Source organism: Tursiops truncatus, chromosome 1 (genome assembly GCF_011762595.2).
Source record: "Tursiops truncatus isolate mTurTru1 chromosome 1, mTurTru1.mat.Y, whole genome shotgun sequence".
NCBI lineage: Eukaryota > Metazoa > Chordata > Mammalia > Artiodactyla > Delphinidae > Tursiops > Tursiops truncatus.
Window position 1 is genome coordinate 153,516,504 of NC_047034.1, and position 19,673 is coordinate 153,536,176.

The 19,673-nt window shown below is 47.7% G+C and overlaps 2 protein-coding genes and 1 non-coding gene across 15 annotated transcripts in view; all 3 read left to right on the forward strand.

Moving 5' to 3' along the window:
- The window catches only part of INPP5B (inositol polyphosphate-5-phosphatase B), a 47,764-nt gene extending 30,033 nt beyond the window's left edge, over nucleotides 1-17,731 (forward strand). For 7 of the 11 annotated variants that reach the window (XM_033837734.2, XM_019938086.2, XM_019938088.2 and 4 more), the window contains 14 exons: nucleotides 89-203; nucleotides 535-651; nucleotides 1,300-1,487; nucleotides 3,012-3,123; nucleotides 5,786-5,895; nucleotides 6,706-6,841; nucleotides 8,416-8,526; nucleotides 9,432-9,594; nucleotides 10,874-11,109; nucleotides 12,845-12,958; nucleotides 14,722-14,806; nucleotides 15,181-15,308; nucleotides 16,529-16,640; nucleotides 16,889-17,731. In XM_033837734.2, coding sequence (XP_033693625.1) covers nucleotides 89-203; nucleotides 535-651; nucleotides 1,300-1,487; nucleotides 3,012-3,123; nucleotides 5,786-5,895; nucleotides 6,706-6,841; nucleotides 8,416-8,526; nucleotides 9,432-9,594; nucleotides 10,874-11,109; nucleotides 12,845-12,958; nucleotides 14,722-14,806; nucleotides 15,181-15,308; nucleotides 16,529-16,640; nucleotides 16,889-17,004 — 1,843 coding nt within the window. In that variant the 3' untranslated portion in view covers nucleotides 17,005-17,731. Of the gene's footprint in view, nucleotides 1-88; nucleotides 204-534; nucleotides 652-1,299; nucleotides 1,488-3,011; nucleotides 3,124-5,785; nucleotides 5,896-6,705; nucleotides 6,842-8,415; nucleotides 8,527-9,431; nucleotides 9,595-10,873; nucleotides 11,110-12,844; nucleotides 12,959-14,721; nucleotides 14,867-14,947; nucleotides 15,309-16,528; nucleotides 16,641-16,888 lie in introns of those variants that run through there. The other 4 variants (XM_019938087.2, XR_012325898.1, XR_012325900.1 and 1 more) reach the window with 4 other exon arrangements.
- On the forward strand, nucleotides 12,058-12,130 carry TRNAE-UUC (transfer RNA glutamic acid (anticodon UUC)). Its single transcript has one exon. It is a non-coding gene; the product is annotated as a tRNA-Glu (tRNA).
- Nucleotides 17,732-19,040: 1,309 nt separating the features above from the next.
- MTF1 (metal regulatory transcription factor 1) overlaps nucleotides 19,041-19,673 on the forward strand; it is a 43,019-nt gene continuing 42,386 nt past the window's right edge. For all 3 annotated transcript variants that reach the window (XM_019938094.3, XM_019938095.3, XM_073791752.1), the window contains exon 1: nucleotides 19,041-19,158. The gene's annotated coding sequence lies outside the window, so the exon portion shown is untranslated. The remainder of the gene's footprint in view (nucleotides 19,159-19,673) is intronic.

Here is a 19,673-nt window from a genome sequence, read left to right on the forward strand (position 1 = left end):
AAGCTAGGCCTTACACACCCAAACTAATGTGCGAACGTGCCATCTCACACGTTACCCTTCTCTACTCTCTGGTTGCTTCTCCTAATAGGTTCCAGGAGCTTGATTTGAGTAAAGAAGCCTTTTTCTTCCATGATACCCCAAAGGAGGAAGAGTGGTTTAAAGCTGTATCAGAGGGTCTTCATCCAGATGCCAAATACGCAAAGGTAAGAGAGGAGTCGGGGACCTTCTAGTTTTTTGTTGCTATGCAGGGAAATGCTAAGATAACTTTTCACTTCTTCTGCGACTTTCATCAAAAGCCAGCCCTAATGATCCTGAGATTTTCAGTTCCAGGCCGTCTGGAAGAGGTGTCTCTGGGTGTGAAAGAGGCAGGTCTTGGCTCTTGTAGGCTGTTGAGGTTATCATGGAGTCACTCGGGTGATTGCCCTGTGTCCTGGTGCGGAGGGCTCCTCCGTAATACTCTCAGCCAGCTTCCGGACTACTTTTCCTTTTGACTCCTAGTTAATGCCATGACGTGAATGCTTGTCTCTCTTCCAGGTAAAGCTCATCCGACTGGTTGGGATTATGCTGCTGTTATATGTCAAACAAGAGCATGCAGCGTACATCTCAGAAGTGGAAGCTGAGACGGTGGGGACAGGAATCATGGGGAGGATGGTGAGTTCCTGGTTGGTACATCTGGCACATGGAGGGCCTTGGTCCCTAAGATTTGGACCCCACTTCTCGTGATACTGTGACTGCAGACGTCCCAGTTTGAGGGTGCTGGCGGTACGAGGTGAACTGTACCCTCGTGATCGAGCAGGGCTAGATGGAGCAGACCATTCAGAATTTGTATATTAGTGACTTGCTGGCTGATTTGCCCAACTAGCCAAATCCTCGTGTTCACTTCACACCAGAGCCTCCAGTGGGTCCTCCCATTTAATGCATGACATCTATGCTGGGTCACCAAGGAAAAGAACGAATGCTTAGAAAGGAAAAAGAAAGAAAGAATGCTGATAATAGGTTTGCAATTTTCTCTTCTAGAATCTGTTAAATCCTTTTAGGTTCTGCTGCGAGAGCTTAGCTTCTCATGGGGAAGCGAGAGGCATGTGGGTTGCCTGTGATTTACTGAAAAGTGGACTCACCTTTGCCACTGGCCAGCTAGTCGTTCTACCTCCTTGGATGTGTTTTCCTACCTGTAATATGTGGACTGTAACACTGCTTTACTTACCTCCCAGGATTATGATGCAGACTAATTAAGAGAAAACATTTTGCAACCTCTCGTGTTTAAACAACTACTGGTCTTTTTTTGGACTCCTTTCACAGGGTAACAAAGGTGGTGTGGCAATCCGGTTCCAGTTTCACAACACCAGCATCTGCGTTGTCAATTCCCACCTGGCAGCCCACACGGAGGAGTATGAGAGGAGGAACCAAGACTACAAAGACATTTGTTCTCGAATGCAGTTTCGTCAGGTTGACCCAAGCCTCCCCCCTCTCACCATCAGCAAACACGAGTGAGTCTGGCCTTCCACCCCGACAAGGTGCACCGGGCCCCACGGGCCGAGTTGCGGGCTCTCTGTTTCATTAGGCGGGGGGCCGGGGGAGGCTTCCCACTGCCCGAGTGGGAGCTTCAGCCAACTCTCAGTTACACAGGGATTACCTCTCTTGGAAATTTTTCGTTTCCCAACCTGCCATCTGGCAGACCTCTAGAATCTTTCCCAGACACCATCTGTTCCTGGAAAATGTGTAAGATTTATTTTTAACATGGGTCTGCCTGAATGCAGTGTCATGAGGAAAGCCACCCCAGAGTGAGCATCTCAAGCTCAGGTTTAGTATGTTTCAGGATTCTGTCTGCCTGTTCTCTCCAGAAGCATGTGTAATTGAGAATTGGGCTGCATTTCTCTGTCTTCACTTAGTCTTCTTTGCCTCTTGATTCAACTTTACAGAGCCGTGGTTGCAGCTGCTTGGAGCATCTGGCGCTGATTTTTGTCTGTTCTCTGTATTTCCTTTATCTCCAATACTTGCTCTCTGTCTAGATTCAAGGCATACTGGAATTTCAGACTTTACAGTAACACTTGGAGCATGTGCCCCTTCTTTTATGACAAGGAAGAAGCCACTGGGGCTGTGGTGTCTGCCAGGGAGTACACAGAGCCCAGCCTCTCGTCCGCCTGCTGTGGTGGTAGACCTGTCTTGATTGGTGTTCTGGAAAGCTGCCAGGATGGCTTCCCTTCTCCAGGGAACCCAGCAGGGACTGTGTCTCCCGTTCCGCTGACCCTGAAGCGTCCTAGTTTGTGAGGTTGCAGCTTGCATGTCAGTTTGTCTGCTTTTAGCTTGTGGATGCATTCATTTTGGTGTGTGTATGCTGCCGCGTGGTTTCTCTCATGACCTGGTTCTTGGCTTCAAATAAAGCGGTATTGGTCTTCATGGGACATGCGATGTCACCTGGGAGCATCTAGTCATCATTTTCCCAAAGCAGCAGGTGTGATAAAATACCTGTCACACTCTGCAGAAAGAGCCAACCAATGATACGGTGGTGGTTAAAGCCAGACTCCACTGGAAGGGTTGAGCTTTGTTTCAGAGGACCTCAGCTCCAGAAACAAAGGATGCGAGTGTGTTTTGTGGACTGGAGGGGGGGTGAGGCAAGAGGCGGCATCATGGCATCATCTGGTCCGGGGTCCCTGAGTGACTGACAGGACTCCCAATACTTGACCTTTTTTGCCTCTTCCCAGGAGAGAGGTAAATTATTGTCTTGCTTTTAGATCTTATTAGACTATCTTTCCAGCCATACAAGAATAAAATAGTCAAGGAGAACTCAAGACTGTGTACAGTGAACTTGGACCAAGATAATTGAGTAAGCAGCATGCTAGACATGGTGTTAAATGGGATGGTGTGAAGAAAAGAGGCCCTGAGTAGCCGAGTCCCTTCCCCGCCCAGCTCCCCAGAGGCTGAGCCTCGGGGGGCCTTCTGTCAGGAGCACACCGGCTGGAGCCGGTGAAGTCCCTCCCAAACCCTGTGACCTTTGTGCTCTGTCCTCGCAGTGTGATCTTGTGGCTGGGGGACCTCAACTACAGAATAGAAGAGCTGGATGTGGAAAAAGTGAAAAAGCTCATCGAAGAGAAGGCCTTTCAAACCCTGTATGCGAATGACCAGGTACCGATGGCCACCTAGGCCCTCTTCAGGCAGCCATCCCTCCACAGGAGGGCACAGGAAAGCCTGGCTGCCCAACTCCAGCCTCTTCTTGCTCATCTGGGGAGGTTTCCCTGAGGAACTGGTGTCCCATCATTCCTTCCTTCCTTCCTTCCATCTGCGTTCCCCTCTCCCACAGTTGTCTGCCACCTGGCTGTTCCCTTGAGGCTTATCTCCCCCGGGGCAAGAGCTGCTCTCTTTCTCTCGCAGGCGTGCCCATTCATTCAGTCATTCAAGGTGGGGCCCAAAGGGAACCAAGTGTCTCATAACGAAGATACTTGGTATTTTTAAGATGATTTACTGATGGTTTGGATGGGCCTCCCGCTCCCCCTGCCCCTCACCAGGTCTGTCCAGTGTGCATGACCACTCTTTTTCGGAATGGCTGTCTTCACTTCCGACAGGAAGCAGTTCTGTATCGTGCTCTCCTCCACCATTGTTTGGGTTAGCGTTCCTTTCTCAAAGCACTGGCCATTTCCCAGGACAAGAGAAATCTGTTTCTCTCTGACCTTCTTCAGGCTACTGCTCTCAATAGATTTCGAAACTGTTCAAGTGGTCAGAGTTGTTCAGAATGTTATAGCCCTTTTTCTTTTTAGCCTGTATCTCCCTTTCAATCTTCTTTGTATTGTCATTAGTCTAAATCTTTCTGTTTCCTTTATTTTTCCCCCAGTGCAGATCAGTTGAAGGGGGAAAAAGAAAATCTCGAGTCTGTTATGTCTTTCTTTATGGAATAATCTCTTTATCGATCCATTTTTCTCTCTCACTCTTTTCCTTAGTAAACTATTCTCTTTAATTTCCATTTCAGCCTTAACCCAGTCTGTTCTGTAACTATCTATTTCTTGCCACTGTTTTCTGGACTGCGGCATTCTCATTTCCCTGGTAGTTCAATACCATCTCCTCTTGCCTTTTTTTTTAAAAATTAATTAATTTATTTATGGCTGCGTTGGGTCTTGGTTGCTGTGTGCAGACTTTCTCTAGTTGCGGCGAGCGGGGGTTACTCTTCGTTGCAGTGTGTGGGCTTCTCATCGTGGTGGCTTCTCTTGTTGCGGAGCATGGGCTCTAGGCGCATGGGCTTCAGTAGTTGTGGCTTGTGGGCTCTAGAGCGCAGGCTCAGTAGTTGTGGCTCACGGGCTTAGTTGCTCCGCGACATGTGGGATCTTCCCGAACCAGGGCTCGAACCCGTGTCCCCTGCATTGGCAGGCAGATTCTTAACCACTGCGCCACCAGGGAAGTCCCTCCTCTTGCCCTCTTTTCTGGTCTTTCCTTAAGTAATGGTACCCAGTCTGTGTGTTTCTCTGCTTTGTAGACGGTTTTACGGTCTATATTTACCCATTTAAGAATCATCTTGCACTAATACCTAAATTTTTTAAGTTTCCTGTTGTTTTTTTCTTAATAGTTTTTTTTAGGAATTCACGTTTTGGGGTTTGTCAGCTGCTGTCCCCTGGATAGCTGACTCTGTCTCAAAGTTGGAGCTGACAGCTCTTCACCGGTCCACACAGTGCCGAGCTCGGTGCTCCAGGGAGGAGGCAGGAACACCTATGGTTTCTGTCTTGCTGAGAAGGAGCTCTTAGAATCACTGCAGTGACAAGGGTGCTAGTTACTATCGTAATGTGTCAGGCAGTGTTCTAAGCTGACAGCTTATCTCTGCAACAATCCTGTGAGGCAGATTCTATTATAAATCCAAATTTTACGGATGGGGAAACCAAAGCACAGAGCTTACCCCAGTTCATATAACTGATTTGACAAACTCCTTTAAAAATTATTTAAATTTAAACTTAATTCATAATGGTTTGGGTATACCTCTACTATATATTTCTACATACATGGAAGTTCCCCTTTGCTTTTTGGATTGTTTCTTTCCAGACCTTGTTCTATGCAGTTCTATTTCTCTGTATAATTGGAACAACTGTGCTACGCAGATGAAGCACAGTTGATACCTGGAAGAGAAAAATCTCTGTCCTTTGGTACCTAATCCTCCTAGGGACGTCTCAGTAAGGTGGTACTCAGGCCCCTCGGATGTGGGTATACTTTTATAAAAGAGCCTTAAAAACTGTATAACAGGTGGAGGGATGGTTAGCGTGCTCCTTTTCCTAGGAGTTAATTAACTCAAGATCTTGCAGAATAGCTTTCTCATGGGCCTTTCCTTTGGGGTTAGAGTTTGGATTCCAGATTGATTTCCTTTCCTCTGCTAATTCAAGGTTTGACCTTTTTTTTTTCTTTAAATTTATTTTACTTATATTTATTGTTTGCTGCATTGGGTCTTCGTTGCTGCGCACGGGCTTCTCATTGCGGTGGCTTCTCTTGTTGCGGAACACGGGCTCTAGGCGCTCGGGCTTCAGTAGTTGTGGCGCACGGGCTTAGTTGCTCCGCGGCATGTGGGATCTTCCCGGACCAGGGCTCGAACCCGTGTCCGCTGCATTGGCAGGTGGATTCTTAACCACTGCGCCACCAGGGAAGCCCAAGGTTTGACCTTTTTATCCTGATTGTTTTTTTTTTTTTTTTTTTTTTTAGTGTTATCAAAGTCCTGGGAATGCACCTTTATCACGTAGGAAGGCAGGTTAGAGGGGAAAATGCATCAAATAGCAGTTATCCTGAGATTTTTTTTTTTTCTATCCGTACTTTCATGTAGCTGAGAGCTCAGGTCGCTGCAAAGGCTGTCTTCGAAGGCTTCAACGAGGGTGAGCTCACGTTCCAGCCCACCTACAAGTATGACACTGGCTCTGACGATTGGGATACCAGGTAGGTCAGAGGTTGCTTCAGGGGGCTGAGCAGATGGAAACTCAGAAAGTTATGGAAGCACTTGCCCTCATTGACCTAAAGAAAAAGATAGGTTTCCTATCACTTCTTCCCCATGTTTTGTACTCAGGTCAAACATTCTCTGAGTATCTGTTCATTAAGCAGCCTGCCTTCCCGCACGTCATCTTGTTGACTGCCTTAGCCTTTGCTTCATAAGAATTCTTGAGACTCGTTTACCTTCCAGCTACGCTTGGGGTGATGATTGCAGCAAACCGAGCTTGTACTTGGCCTTTACCTAGTAGTTCATATTTTTATTGGTGCCTGTGGGATGCCACGCACTGTTCAATACACTTTACTTGCACCCCATTGAAGTAGGTATGAGTTACTATCCTCATTTTATAGATTGGGGAACTGAAACCCCCAAAATTCAAGAGCTTCCCAGGCAGGCAAGCGTAGAAGCAGGATTTGAACCCAGGCAGTAGGAATTCACGACCTGTTTTAACCACCATCTTTTGAGGACCACAGAGTCCTTCACCCTCAGATGGCTGTGACTCTTGCCTGATCCCCATAGGACAGTAGAGTGCAGAGAATCATTCTGAATGGCGTTTTGGCTCTGAGCTTTCGCAGTTGTTTGGGGTGATACCCGCAGGATACACATTACCCCTCAGTGGGCCCAAATCGCCCCTGCCCTCTCAGATCTCCGGCTGCATGGACTGGGAGACTGCCCCGTCACCCCTAGCTGAGCCAGGGAGCTCACCAGGTGAGGGCGCTGCTGTGCCTGGGAGGGCTCCCAGTGTGGACTTTGCGTTTCAGCGACAAGTGTCGTGCTCCCGCCTGGTGTGACCGGGTCCTCTGGAAAGGGAAGAACATCACTCAGCTGAGCTACCAGAGCCACATGGCCCTGAAGACCAGCGACCACAAGCCCGTCAGCTCAGTGTTTGACATCGGGGTAGGTGGGCAGCTGGTGCCTCTGGTCATTGTCCTCTAGGGAATTGGTTCCCACAGCTGAGACCACTTTTGTCTTTCTGGTCTCCTCCTCCTACCTTGAGTGTGAGGAAGCTGTTTAAATTTAATTCATAATTGTTTTGTAGACTTCTACTATATGTTTCTACATACGTGGAGGTTCCCCTTTGCTCTTTGGACTGTATCTTTCTAGATCTTTTTCTATGCAAATGTGTGTCAGTATTCTATGTATAGCGTAGAGGAAGTTTTTCCCTTTTTGTAAAAGATATATCATGCATATTGTTCTGAGAACATCTTTTTTCCCCGCTGGCTATGTTTTAAGAGATCTTTCCATGTCAGTAAAGGGAGAGCTCCCTCCTCATTATTTTTAAGGGCTGCAAAATATTTCATAGTATGGATGAACCGTAATATATTGGGGTTGGCCAGAAAGTTCCTTCGGGGTTTTCATAAAATATTATGGAAAACCCCGAAGGAACTTTTTGGCCAACCCCAATATATATTGATCGTTTAAGTTGTTTCCAAAATGTTGCTATTGTATTCATTGCTATAGTGATCACCCTTCACATATATCTTTGTGTACCACTGTGAATATTTCTGTAGAGTGAAATTCCTAGAGATGAAATTAGTGGTTCAAAGAAAAACGTATTCTAAATTTGTTTGAGTCTGCTAAATTATCCTCCCGACAGCCCTTACCATTTTACACTTCTACCAACTCTGGATGAGCTGGTGTTCCCACAGCCTGGCTAATATTGGGTTTTATCAATCTTTTAAATTTCTGCCGACCCAGTGAGTCAAAAGAGAAAGGTACTCCATTATTTTAGATTACACTTCCCTGATTACTAGTGAAGCTGAACATCTTTTTTTTTCTGTTTCTGTAATCTATTTTTTCTTTTTTTTTATCAAAGTATAGTTGATTTACAGTAAACATCTTTTTATTTATGTATTCTCCATTTGTGTCTCTTCTTCAGTGACTTATGTGTTTCTTTATATTACCAGTTCTCAAGGATGCGGGTAGAGGCACATCAGAATCTACGAGGGTGGGGGTGGTTTGCAAAAAGCCTAATGAATGTTATAGGTAAGGTTTTATTACTGGAAAATGACAAAAATTGTAATTCAAAATAAGGAAGGGAAGGCCTGACAAAATCTTCTTGGCTGATGGAGTACATGTTTAAAAGAGCCTGAGAAATGCTGCTTTAAATCAAAGCCCTGGAGGAGCTCCTCACTGCAGACCTGTCGGCAGCAGCAAGCCTAGCAGAGCCAGGCACTGGGCGTCTTTCTGCCCCGGGCATAAGACCCAGCAGAACTGCCAGCCAAGCTTTCACTCCTGCATCTGTTTTCTGCTAATCAGGAAGCAGTTGATTTTACCAGAAGCTTTGCCTCTGGGGCACCCTTCTACATCTATTGTTAATTGGGTTCTTTGTTCGTTAAATTAAATCTATTTAGTATTCACTTTCGTGTTGCTATCAACTGCTATTTCCCAAGGCCGTGAATGTCCTCTAAACTGAAAAAGAGGACACGGGCAGAAGCCAAAGCATTCAGTCTCTGCTGTTTCCCTTCCAGGTGAGGGTCGTAAATGAAGAGCTTTATCGGAAGACTCTGGAGGAGATTGTTCGCTCCCTGGATAAGATGGAAAATGACAGCATTCCTTCTGTGTCCCTCTCCAAGCGAGAGGTAGGAAGGACGTGCTAAGGCATCAGGCTCTTCTCTTCACAGAACGTAAATCTCACCTGCTGGGGCTCAGAATTGCAAGAGGCACCTGTCAGACTACTGGACTGTAGTCTTGATCGGCTGCTTCTAGATAAAGTGAGGCTGATGATGCCAGCTGACAAGAGAGGGGCTGTTGGTTCACCTCCTGATCTTCTTAACCAGAAAAGCCTGTAACCTTTGTGGCTCATATATTTTACCCATACGTGGGCCATCCATGAGTTAAATAAGGCACAGAGGATCCAAACTGTGTTTCATTTGATCTTAGTATAGCTAGTGTGTATTCTTGCACTGGGTTTGCCTTCCTACTGATGCTTTGCTTTGAGATTAAATTGAGTCCAAAATTTTGGGTACGTATGAGTTGATGGGAAGGAAAGCAGTATGGAAAGGTAATGGGCGTTGGGAGAAGTCAAGTTAGGGCTAAAGATGTTTCATAGACGTGCCATAGCATAGATCGTTCAGAATTCACTGTACCAAAAAGTCAGTTAAATGAGGACTTACGGTGAGGGTGTTTTTAATGCCCTAGATGTCCAGCTACTTGGAAGGAGGAGGTTGATTTGGGGAGTGGAATGTGTGAAGGGTGTTTTGGATGTGGTCTTTGCGTATAGAAGATTTAAACTTGGATTCTGTTAGGAAATTATTTGTAAAACAACATGAGTTTTTTGAGTTTAGGATTTCTGAGTTAAACACAGACAACTGGTCTTTCATGGTAGCTGTGACCTCCCAGGTAAATACTTGAAAGCAGAAACATGATTTGAAAGAGATGGTCCTTTGTTTTCTTTCCAGAAAGGGCAAGGATTGCCCATTTGGGGTGGCTAGGCAGGTTGCCAAGGAGAGGGCACTGGTCTGACTGGTCCTGGGCTTGTTCCCAGTTCTGTTTTCAGAACGTGAAGTACATGCAGCTGCAGATAGAGTCCTTTACCATTCGGAATGGACAAGTACCGTGTCAGTTTGAATTCATCAACAAGCCTGACGAAGAGTCTTACTGTAAGCAGTGGCTGAGCGCCAACCCCAGCCGAGGGTTCCTCCTGCCAGGTAAGGCCTCCGTTCCCAGGTTCCTGGTTGCTGGTTTGGGGAACACCCTACCCTATCTTTGCTCATTCTCCTGGAATAAGCTTTTTGTGTCTGAGTGTTTTGTTGTCTGCTTGAACATTTTTCAAAGCCCTGTGGATGAACCATCCATAATATAAAATAGTAAAGAGGGGGCTTCCCTGGTGGCGCAGTGGTTGAGAGTCTGCCTGCCGATGCAGGGGACACGGGTTCGTGCCCCGGTTCGGGAGGATCCCACATGCCACGGAGCGGCTGGGCCCGTGAGCCATGGCCGCTGAGCCTGCGCGTCCAGAGCCTGTGCTCCGCAACGGGAGAGGCCACAGCAGTGAGAGGCCCGCATACCGCAAAGGAAGAAAAAAAAAAAAATAGTAAGGAGGGCTTCCCTGGTGGCGCAGTTGTTGGGGGTCTGCCTGCCGATGCAGGGGACACGGGTTTGTGCCCCGGTCCGGGAAGATCCCACATGCCACAGAGTGGCTGGGCCCGTGAGCCATGGCCACTGAGCCTGTGCGTCCGGAGCCTGTGCTCCGCAGTGGGGGAGGCCACAACAGTGAGAGGCTCACGTACAGCAAAAAAAAAAAAAAAAAAATAGTAAGGAGCATGAGTTCAGTTTCAAAAGCATTCTCAGTCGCGTGGATGTTCCACAGTTTCGCAGAGAGAGAAGGCACAGGAGTGCTGTAAAGCAGGTGTTGCTGTTAAAGGAGCCGTTTTCACCCTCTGTCTCACTATAATCAACTCCCAACTGTCCGCTCTCGTGGGCAAAGGTAATAGGGTGGTCATCCAGAAAAATTATGTCTGGCGCTAGGATGTACCACCCGTGTCTTGCCCCCAACTTCTCCTTGGCGCTCTCCGTAGTGCCGTGAGGCAGAGGAGTTAAGCCTGTCTTGTGGACAGTTCACAGTCTGATAACGTGCTGTATTTTCTACTGGATAGGGTGTCTTCATATGAGCTGGCTCAGGACAAGCTCTTTGAGCCACGCCTTCTTATTGTATTAATCATTTCTAGCTTGAGCTGTGCTACTTAGAACACGAGTTTTATAGCAGCTACCTATTCATGTTCTTGTTTACTGTTTTCATATTCCCGCTTGGACCGTAAACTCCTTGTTCACGTGTCTTTTGAGTGCTGAGCATGTAAATTCTTGTTGGTTGGCTGATGCCTCTTATTTTCTCCCCTAACCCTGTATGCCTCACCCTCTTCCCGCTCGTCTTCTCTCCCCTTTACTCTTGGCCTTCTGCCAACCAGCGTTACTGTTTACGTTTTTTTTCAGATTCTGCCATTGAGATTGAATTGGAGCTCTTTGTAAATAAGACCACAGCTACGAAGCTCAACTCGGGTGAAGACAAAATCGAGGACATTCTGGTTTTACACTTGGACAGGGGAAAGGATTACTTTTTGTCTGTGTCTGGGAACTACCTGCCCAGCTGTTTTGGATCGCCCATTCACACGTTGTGCTACATGAAGGAGCCAATCTTGGACCTGCCGCTAGAAAGTATTAGAGAGCTGGTGAGTTACCTGCCACAAGGAAACATCCAGAACTGTGTAGCAGCCAAGCCAATCAAACAGGATACTCGTGTACCTACCTTCCCAGGGACCTGAGGATTCTTCAGCCTCCGTAGAGTTTGCTTACTGTAGAGTTGTGTACTGCTGTTTAACAGACCCTGACATTTTCAGTGGTTTGAAACTGCAGCAACTTATTGCTTCTCATGACTGTGAGTTTCCGGTGTGGCTCTTCTGCTGGTCTCGCCCAGGCTCATTTGTGTGGTTGCAGTCAGACGGCAGCTGTGATGGCCAGAGGGTTCAACGAGGCCTCCTTGACTTTCTTGGTGTTGGCTGCTCACTGGGCCTCTCCCTCAACATGGGCTCTCGTCATTCAGTACGTTGGCCTGGGCTTCCCTAAGTGGTAGCAAGAGTTTGAGAGCAGAAGGTGTAAGGCTCCTTGTGGCCCAGGCTCCAAAACTCACACGGTACCACTTCTGCCATGTTTTATTTGTTGGAACAAGTTGTGAGGTCAGCCCAGATTCTGGATGGGGAAAGACTCTACCTCTTGATGGGAAAAGCTGCAAAATGTTATTGCCATGTTTTTCGGTCTTTCATAATAACATATTAGAGAAACTCAGCCGTAGATACTAAGATGGTGGAATGTCCCTGGCCCATGACATTATTCCTTTTTCTGTTTTAATCATCACTTGGTTTATCATCCTAAACTAAATTTTCTGAGATCTAAAAGGCTCCTATGCAGACTTACAGATATTGAACACAAACTTATGGTTACCAAAGGGGAAACATGGCAGGGAGGGATAAATCAGGAGCTTGGGATTAACATACACGCACTACTATATATAAGATAGATAACCAACAAGGACCTACTGTATAACACAGGGAACTCTGCTCAATATTCTGTGGTAACCTATATGAGAAAAGAATCTGAAAAAGAATGAACATACTGGGAATTCCCTGGTGGTCCAGTGGTTAGGACTCAGCACTTTCACTGCTGAGGGCCCAGGTTCGATCCCTGGTGGGGGAACTGAGATCCCACAGGCTGCATGGTGTGGCCAAAAAAAAAAAAAGAATGGATATGTGTGTATGTATAACTGAACTACTTTGCTCTACACCAGAAACTAACACAACATTGTAAATCAACTATACTCCAATAAAATTTTAAAAATAAATAAATAAAAGGCTCCTCTGGAGACAATTCTAATACAGGGGAGCTAGTTTGGAGCAGATTTTTGGCAATAGGTATGCTTTCCTTTTTCCTCCATTGCATTTTTTTAAATTCAGGGACTCTTGAACTCTGTCCTCTCCATTATATAGATGAAAACAGAGGCCCAGTGAGGGGAGTGATTTGTCATGAGTCCCTGGCGAGTTAACCCTGGACCTGGACCTTGCTTTTGGGTTTTTGTATTCCCACGTCTGTGTTCTTTTTTCACCAGACCACCCCATTTCTCTGATTCGGACAGTGAAGTGCTATCGGCAGGATGTTTTTCTAAGATGATGTGCATTTCACCTGATCGAAACTGCTTGCCGTAAGCCACTCCCAGTTCTCAAAAGTCACCCTTTGTACCTTGATCATGTCACCTGATTTCATTTTTGCCTGCTGAATGTTTGCTTAGGGACATCAAAACGTTTCCAAGTTCTTCCATGGGTTTGCTGTCTCCATGTCCTGCGTTCTCCTGAAGCCAGCCTGGCAGAAGCTCTATTGGTGGCCCTTCTGATCATGCTTTTTATTTCTTCTCAGACTCTGATGCAACTTCAGACTGAAGATGATGGGAGCCAGTTGGAAAGACCCATGGACATCCCCAAAGAGCTCTTGATGATGGTTGATTACCTGTACCGAAATGCCATCCAGCAGGTAGGTGGATGAAGCAGGCACACCTGGCAGAGGCCATGCTGCCTTAAGAAAAACCATCAGCCCTGAGAACTTCGGGCATAAAAAGCTTTTCCCCTGCAGAACCTGTGGAAAGCTGTTCTTACCCCGGGGAGTGAAGGTCAGTAGGTTCACGTTCCACACCCCTGTGAGGCCCCGCTATTACATACAGCACTTGATTCCTCCCAGGGGAGGCAGCCTCACATAGCAGGGCCTTCCCAGCACAGCATGTTCCCTCCCTGGTCCTCTGGGGTCCCCCAGGTGGAAAGTCCTCTGGAGCCTTCTCAGGATGTCCGGCTGCTCTCCTTTGTGGAAACTCTTGCCAGCTTCTAGGAATGGGAGGGGCGGCTAACTTGTTGACAAGCCAGACAGGCAGGGGACCAGTGGAACTCCCGGGGCCATGACTCAGGAAGCCTGATTTCAGATTTCAGAGCTCAGATTGGTCAGTTTCACTGACTCACTTATCTGGGTCCCACGGAGATAAATAGAAACTCTGATCTACCACAGCTCTGCCACTTCGGAGCAACATACATTCTTAGGATACTCTCTCTCCACTTTTCCCCTCAGATTTATTGAGCATTACAATGTCCCAAACACTGTACTAAATGTTTTACAGCACTACCTCATTTAGTTCTCACAGTAGTACTCAGATGAGGAAACAGATTCCCAGAAATGTTAAGTAACTTGATCAGGGTCCCAAAGCTAACAGATGGGCAGGATTGGGATTTGAACCCAGAGAGTCTATAGAAGTCACATTCTTTTTTTTTTTTTTTTTTTCATTTATTTACTTATTTATTTATTTTTGGCTGCGTTGAGTCTTCGTTGCTGAGCTTGGGCTTTCTCTAGTTGCGGCGAGCGGGGGCTACTCTTCGTTGCGGTGTGCGGGCTTCTCATGATGGTGGCTTCTCTTGTTGTGAAGCATGGGCTCTAGGTGCATAGGCTTCAGTAGTTGTGGTGCGCAGGCTTCAGTAGTTGTGGCTTGTGGGCTCTAGAGCGCAGGCTCAGTAGTTGTGGCGCACAGGCTTAGTTGCTCCGCCGCATGTGGGATCTTCCCGGACCAGGGCTCTAACCCGTGTCCCCTGCATTGGCAGGCGGATTCTTAACCACTGCGTGCCACCTGGGGAAGCCCAAAGTCACATTCTTAAGAACTATGCTAGTCTACCTTCTCTACAGAGCTCCTTTCAGGTGTAACTTTTGAGCAATACATATAATATTATTGTTCACGGTTATAGGACATTAAGTTATTTTATAAAACAAATATAAGGGATCCTAGGACTCATAGAAATACTTTATTGCCATAATCTCGTTTTCTCAAAGCACTGAGGTGCCATGTTAACTTTCTCCATCTTATAAATGATGTATTTTCTTCAGTTTTTTCTCTTTCTGGTCAATACCTCCGTAACACTGCAGGAAACGTAGCTACTTTAAAGTTTTCCCTTCGGTTGGATCACCAGAGATCAAACCCACACCCCCTGCAGTGGAAACACGGCGTCCTAACCACTGGACCGCCAGGGAGTTCTCTTCTAATAGATGTCTTGTGCTGAAGACCTATTGTGGGAGCGTGGCTGGGAAGGCCTGCAAGATGAATTAGCCACATCAGCCTACATCACATTGTCTAGTGGGGTGATTCAAAGGCCTCACCATGCTGCCCCCTTTTGTACCCTGCTGGTGATTATATTTCTAGGTCAGGAAATCATTGCTGCTTTTCTGAAAATAGAATTATTTTGTGACTTTCTTCCCTTTTTCAGGAAGATCTGTTTCAGCAGCCAGGCCTAAGGTTGGAATTTGAGCATATCAGGGACTGTTTGGATACCGGAATGATTGATACCCTCTGTATCCTTCAGACGTTCATGCGTGCACGCGTGTATGTGTGTGTGAATATGAGAAAGAGAGGTGAGCAAAAGGAAAGGATGATATTTTAAGGCTCAAAATCAGATATTGTGTCCTCAGCTGTTATGTTTTTCTTACTTAAAGTTTGTATAGAGAAGACTTTACAACTTTAAGCAACCAATATATAGCAGGAATTCAGGAGGGCCCGGCGAAGCTGACAGGCAGCTTGGCCCCTTCAAGATGTCAGCCCGGCATCCTAGCTCCAAGCAGAGAGCCTGGCTGGGCAGGCAGCACTCTGGCACATGCTGGCTCCTGGGGCTTTTCCTAACCATGACCATGGCAGCAGCATCCCCTATTCCTTAACGATGGGCCCAAAGCTGCTAGCAATCACTCCATAGCCGAAGCCCTGCTGCTTTTCCTGGAGAGCCTGCCGGAGCCCGTCATCTGTTACAGCGTCTACCACGACTGCTTGGAGTGTTCTGGCAACCTCACAGCAAGTAAACAGGTGAGGGGAAGCGTGGAGCATCAGCGCGTTCATGTTGCAGCCCCGGGTCTCATTGCGCCTGAGGGAACAAAGTGGGCACCATCCCCCAAACTCAGTGTCTTAGAAACTCGACTCCAAGTCTTTCCGTCCCAAACCCGCTCTTCCCTTCATGTCCCTTTTCCTTTTAATGGTATCACCTTAATTCCAGTGACTCAACCCAGAAACCTGAGTCATTTCTGACTCCCCCTCTCCTCACCTCCCACACGCTCAGTCCCCTTGCTCTGTCACTTGTCTTCCGTACTAGTTCCACTTTCCTTGGTTCAGGACCCTGCATTCATGCTTTCCCTCTGCTGATTTGTTTTGCGTACTCCCATTAGATTTGGGGTTCTAAAGCTCTTGTCATGTTGCTGTTGGTCAGAAACGCTATCCATTGCCAATTAAGGATTTTCTTAAACAAATGTTCGGGACTTTTTATGATCTAGTCTAGTCATTCACATATGTAACCTGCCATAGAAGAATAATCTAAAAAACATGCTAACAATACACGATCCAGAGCCTTACCCCCCACCTCCACTAAATCAAAAAATCAAAATCTCTCTCTTCTTTTTTTTTTTTTGGCTGCACCACTTGGTATGCAAGATCTTAGTTCCCTGACCAGGGGTTGAACCCGTGCCCCCTGCAGTGGAAGCGTGGAGGCTTAACCACTGGACTGCCAGGGAGGTCCCTCAAAATCTCTTTTGGGATATATTTTGTACAGGCTTCCCAACCGATTCTGAAATGCAGATAGCCAGAGTACTCATTGAATTCTAGCCTGATCAGCTCTTCCAAGCTCAGGGCCTGTTCAAACAGTAGTGCTCCTGCCAAAATTGACTTCTCATGATGTGTTCTTTCTTCTTATCTCACTGTTTTCCTTACCTCGCCTTTTCTACACTTTCTTTTGCCCTAAATGCCCTAGTCCTTACCTCTGCAAGTGCAATCTTCTCTTATATTCAAGACGCAACTAAAATGTTTTCGGTTCTCTTAAGTCTTTTGAGAACGTGCAGTTAGAAGTTTGACCTCTAAATTCATGTAACGCTTGATCTATGCTTCTGTTTTGGCACCTGCGGCAGGTGATCAAGGTTTTCAGTGTACAGTCTTACTACTCATGTACCCGGATCATGTACTCAGTTCCTGGAGTATAGCAGGCACTTGGGAAACGATTGAATGAACAAAAAGACAAATCCCAGTTCTCCCTCTTTCAGGTCATTGCTACCCTTCCGGCATGCCACAGAAATGTCTTCATCTACTTGATGGCGTTTTTGCAAGAACTGCTGAAAAATTCAGCAAAAAATCATTTGGATGGTAATATTCTAGGTAAGCCACCAAGTGTGTGTGGAAAGCATCTCTGCAGACTGACTCATTAATAAGAGAAATGTGGTTGAGGAATGTCCCAAGTCCACTGCAGTAGAATTAAAATCTCAAGCTCTGGGCAAAGTTTACTCTCAAATAGTTATTTTAAAGCAGAAAATACTGCTTTGGGGCACCTCTCCCCACTCCTAAGAACACAAGAATAAGTAGTACTTCTTATGCTGAATCATATGTTTTCTGGGTTTTTCATACAGCTAGCATATTTGGTAGCTTACTGCTTCGAAACCCAGCTGGTCACCAAAAGCTTGAAGTGGCAGAGAAGAAGAAGGCTCAAGAATTTATTCACCAGTTCCTCTGCAACTCACCCTGAGCCTGTCCATCTCCTCTCCTATTCTGCCTGAGGCAGCCAATTACCAGCCCCACCTATTTCAGCTCCAAAGCTGCCCTAAGAGCACGTGAGCCCACTGGGATGCCAGAGTGGCAGCTGCCTGTTTCCTGAGCCCAGACTGCCCTCCCCACCATGACTGTCACACTCGGTGCTGCTGCGAGTTGTGAAGACATGAGGGGAAATCCACCACAATAAAACTGACATTCAACGTTCAAATTTAGTTATTTAACAGATAGATCTTTTTTTTTTTTTAATGTTTAAACGACTGTACTTCTTGTGCTCACTCAACCTGCCTCCAGGGCATATAGTGCCTTCCCTGCAGCTTGGGCTGGGCTCCCCGTGATCAGATATTTGAACAAACTTTGGAGTCCTGAAGGATGGATGAGTTGGACGGCAAGAATGCAGATGGAAGCTGCTGGATAAAGAGCCCACAGCCACCCCAGATGCTTCCAGTTCTCTGAGGACATGTGTGTACACATATTGCAAACCCTACCCCACTTCCCACTCAGATATGGCTCAACAACTCTAGAGCTGGCCACTCAGCCTCCGAGGGCAATGTAGTGGCTTGAAAATGAAAATATTGAAGAAATTGGTGTTCTGGTGAAACAAGTGGAATTTTCTGGGCCAACAAATCCTCCAAACTGTATATAATGCATCCCCTCTCTTATACGTGTAATATATTTTAATGATAAATGTATTTTTAACAGTGGTTGGTTGCTTTTATTTTTTAAGAGATGGCAGCTCTCAGCAGCTGGACATTTGTGGCTTAAGCACTGGGGCAGGGTGGTCCCTGGTGGTCCAGTGGTTAAGAATCCGCCTTCCAACGCAGGGAATGCAGGTTCAATCCCTAGTCGAGGAACTAAAGTCCCACATGCCGCAACTAGAGAGAAGCCCGCGCACCGCAACGAAGAGCCTGCTCGTCACAACAAGGATCCCATGCGCCGCAACTAAGGCCCGACGCAGCCAAATAAATAAATAAATAAAATAAAATAAAAAAGCACTGGGGCAGCTGGTCAGGGGCCAGAGAGATATTTGCCTGGCAGTCTGGTGATAACAGCCACTATTTACCTTTTCAAGCAAGAGATGGTACAGGCATGGCCCCAACCCCTTGACCCCTGATCTAGTTTCTGAGGGTTGTCCCACTTTTAATATTCTAGAGAAGTAGCTTATGGGGAAAATGGCAGCGGCTGCTAAGAGGTTCTGACAGCTAGATATTTACAGGTCAGGAGCAGAGTAAAGGCACATGCAAAATCGCTTCTTGGATCACCACTACTCCTTGGCAGTGTAAGTGATTTAGATACCGGCCGGTACGCTGACAATGTGAACGGTTAAAGAAAGAATGGCCAGTAGGTGGCGTTGCCTGGCCCGGGCACGAGTTCCATGGAAGCCGACAGTCCTGTGCAGGGGAAAAAGCCGGGAGAGACGGCCTGGGCAGGGGTGTGAGGAGGAAGGGAGTTGGGCGTTTTAAGCGAGGCTGTGAAGGGGGGAAGAGGTGGTGGCGTCCTCTGGCCAGGCTTGGAATACTCCCCATTTCTGCCATTTGTGTCCAGTCTTCCTTTCTGGGACCCTCCTGCCCATATTAACTTTGTTAGGTGAGAAGGGGTAGCTGGGGCCACAAGGAGAAACCCGGAATGTCACAGCCTTCCAGGCTTCCCCCTTGCGGTCCGGGTACGAATTCGGCGGCTAACTGGGGTCCTTCCCGCTGCGGTTGTGGCTGCTAAGGTGAGGGGAGCGCAAGCCGGGCTGGGGCTACTTTGGATTAGTGGCCGGGGGTCTGATCACTCTTCCTTGCGTCTGGTGCCTCTTGAGCCGAGCCCCGACTCCCTGCAGGCAACCCCCGCCCCCCCCAGGTGGAGGACGAGGCGGGCGCTGCCCAGCGCGGGACGAACTCGTGGCCCCGCGAGGTCTCCGTGGTGCCCACCCCGCCCCCCCTTCCGCTCGCCAATTGGAGGCTCGAGCTCAGCCCCCACACCGACTAAACCAACCAGAAGCGTCAGGGAGAGGCGGAGCCACTATCTCCTCCTTCCTCCGGAAAGCGGAAGCGGAAGTGACGTTCGGCGAAGGTGGGGGCAATCATGGTGCCGCTGGGGAGGGGAGAAGCTGCTGCCGCCGCCGCTGTTGCCGGGAGCCGCGGAGGTAAAAGGCGATACCAGACGCGGCCTGGGCTGGGGACTTCCCGGGGGGCGCGGGACTTAGGCTCCCTCCTGAAGCATTTTCCAGTAGGGACCCTAGACCGGTCACCATAGGGACCCCACCCCTCCTCCGTTTCCATGGGGATGGGTATCCAGCCCCCCTCCCCTGTTTCCATGGAGATCCGGACCCTGCCCCTCTTCGCCCGGCTTGGAGCCCCCCAGCCTGACTTCGGGTTTTTCCGTGTAGCCCTGGACTGGGGACTGTCCCAGACAGGTTCCTTTTCCCAGCCTCCTCTCAAGGGTGCTCTGTTTGTATTTCTCGTTTGCCACCCTCAAACCTCCTGGTCTTGTTTGTTCCGGACAGTTGGTCTCCGCGTTGCCGCCTGTGGTGCTGGGGCAGCCCAATGGGGCCCCCGGTGCTCTTATCTCTCCTCTCAGATGCAGCGAAATGTGCATCTACCGGGTTGCGTAAGCCAGAGCAAGGGGTCGGGCCGGTTCCTCCCGGCTCAGATCCCTTGG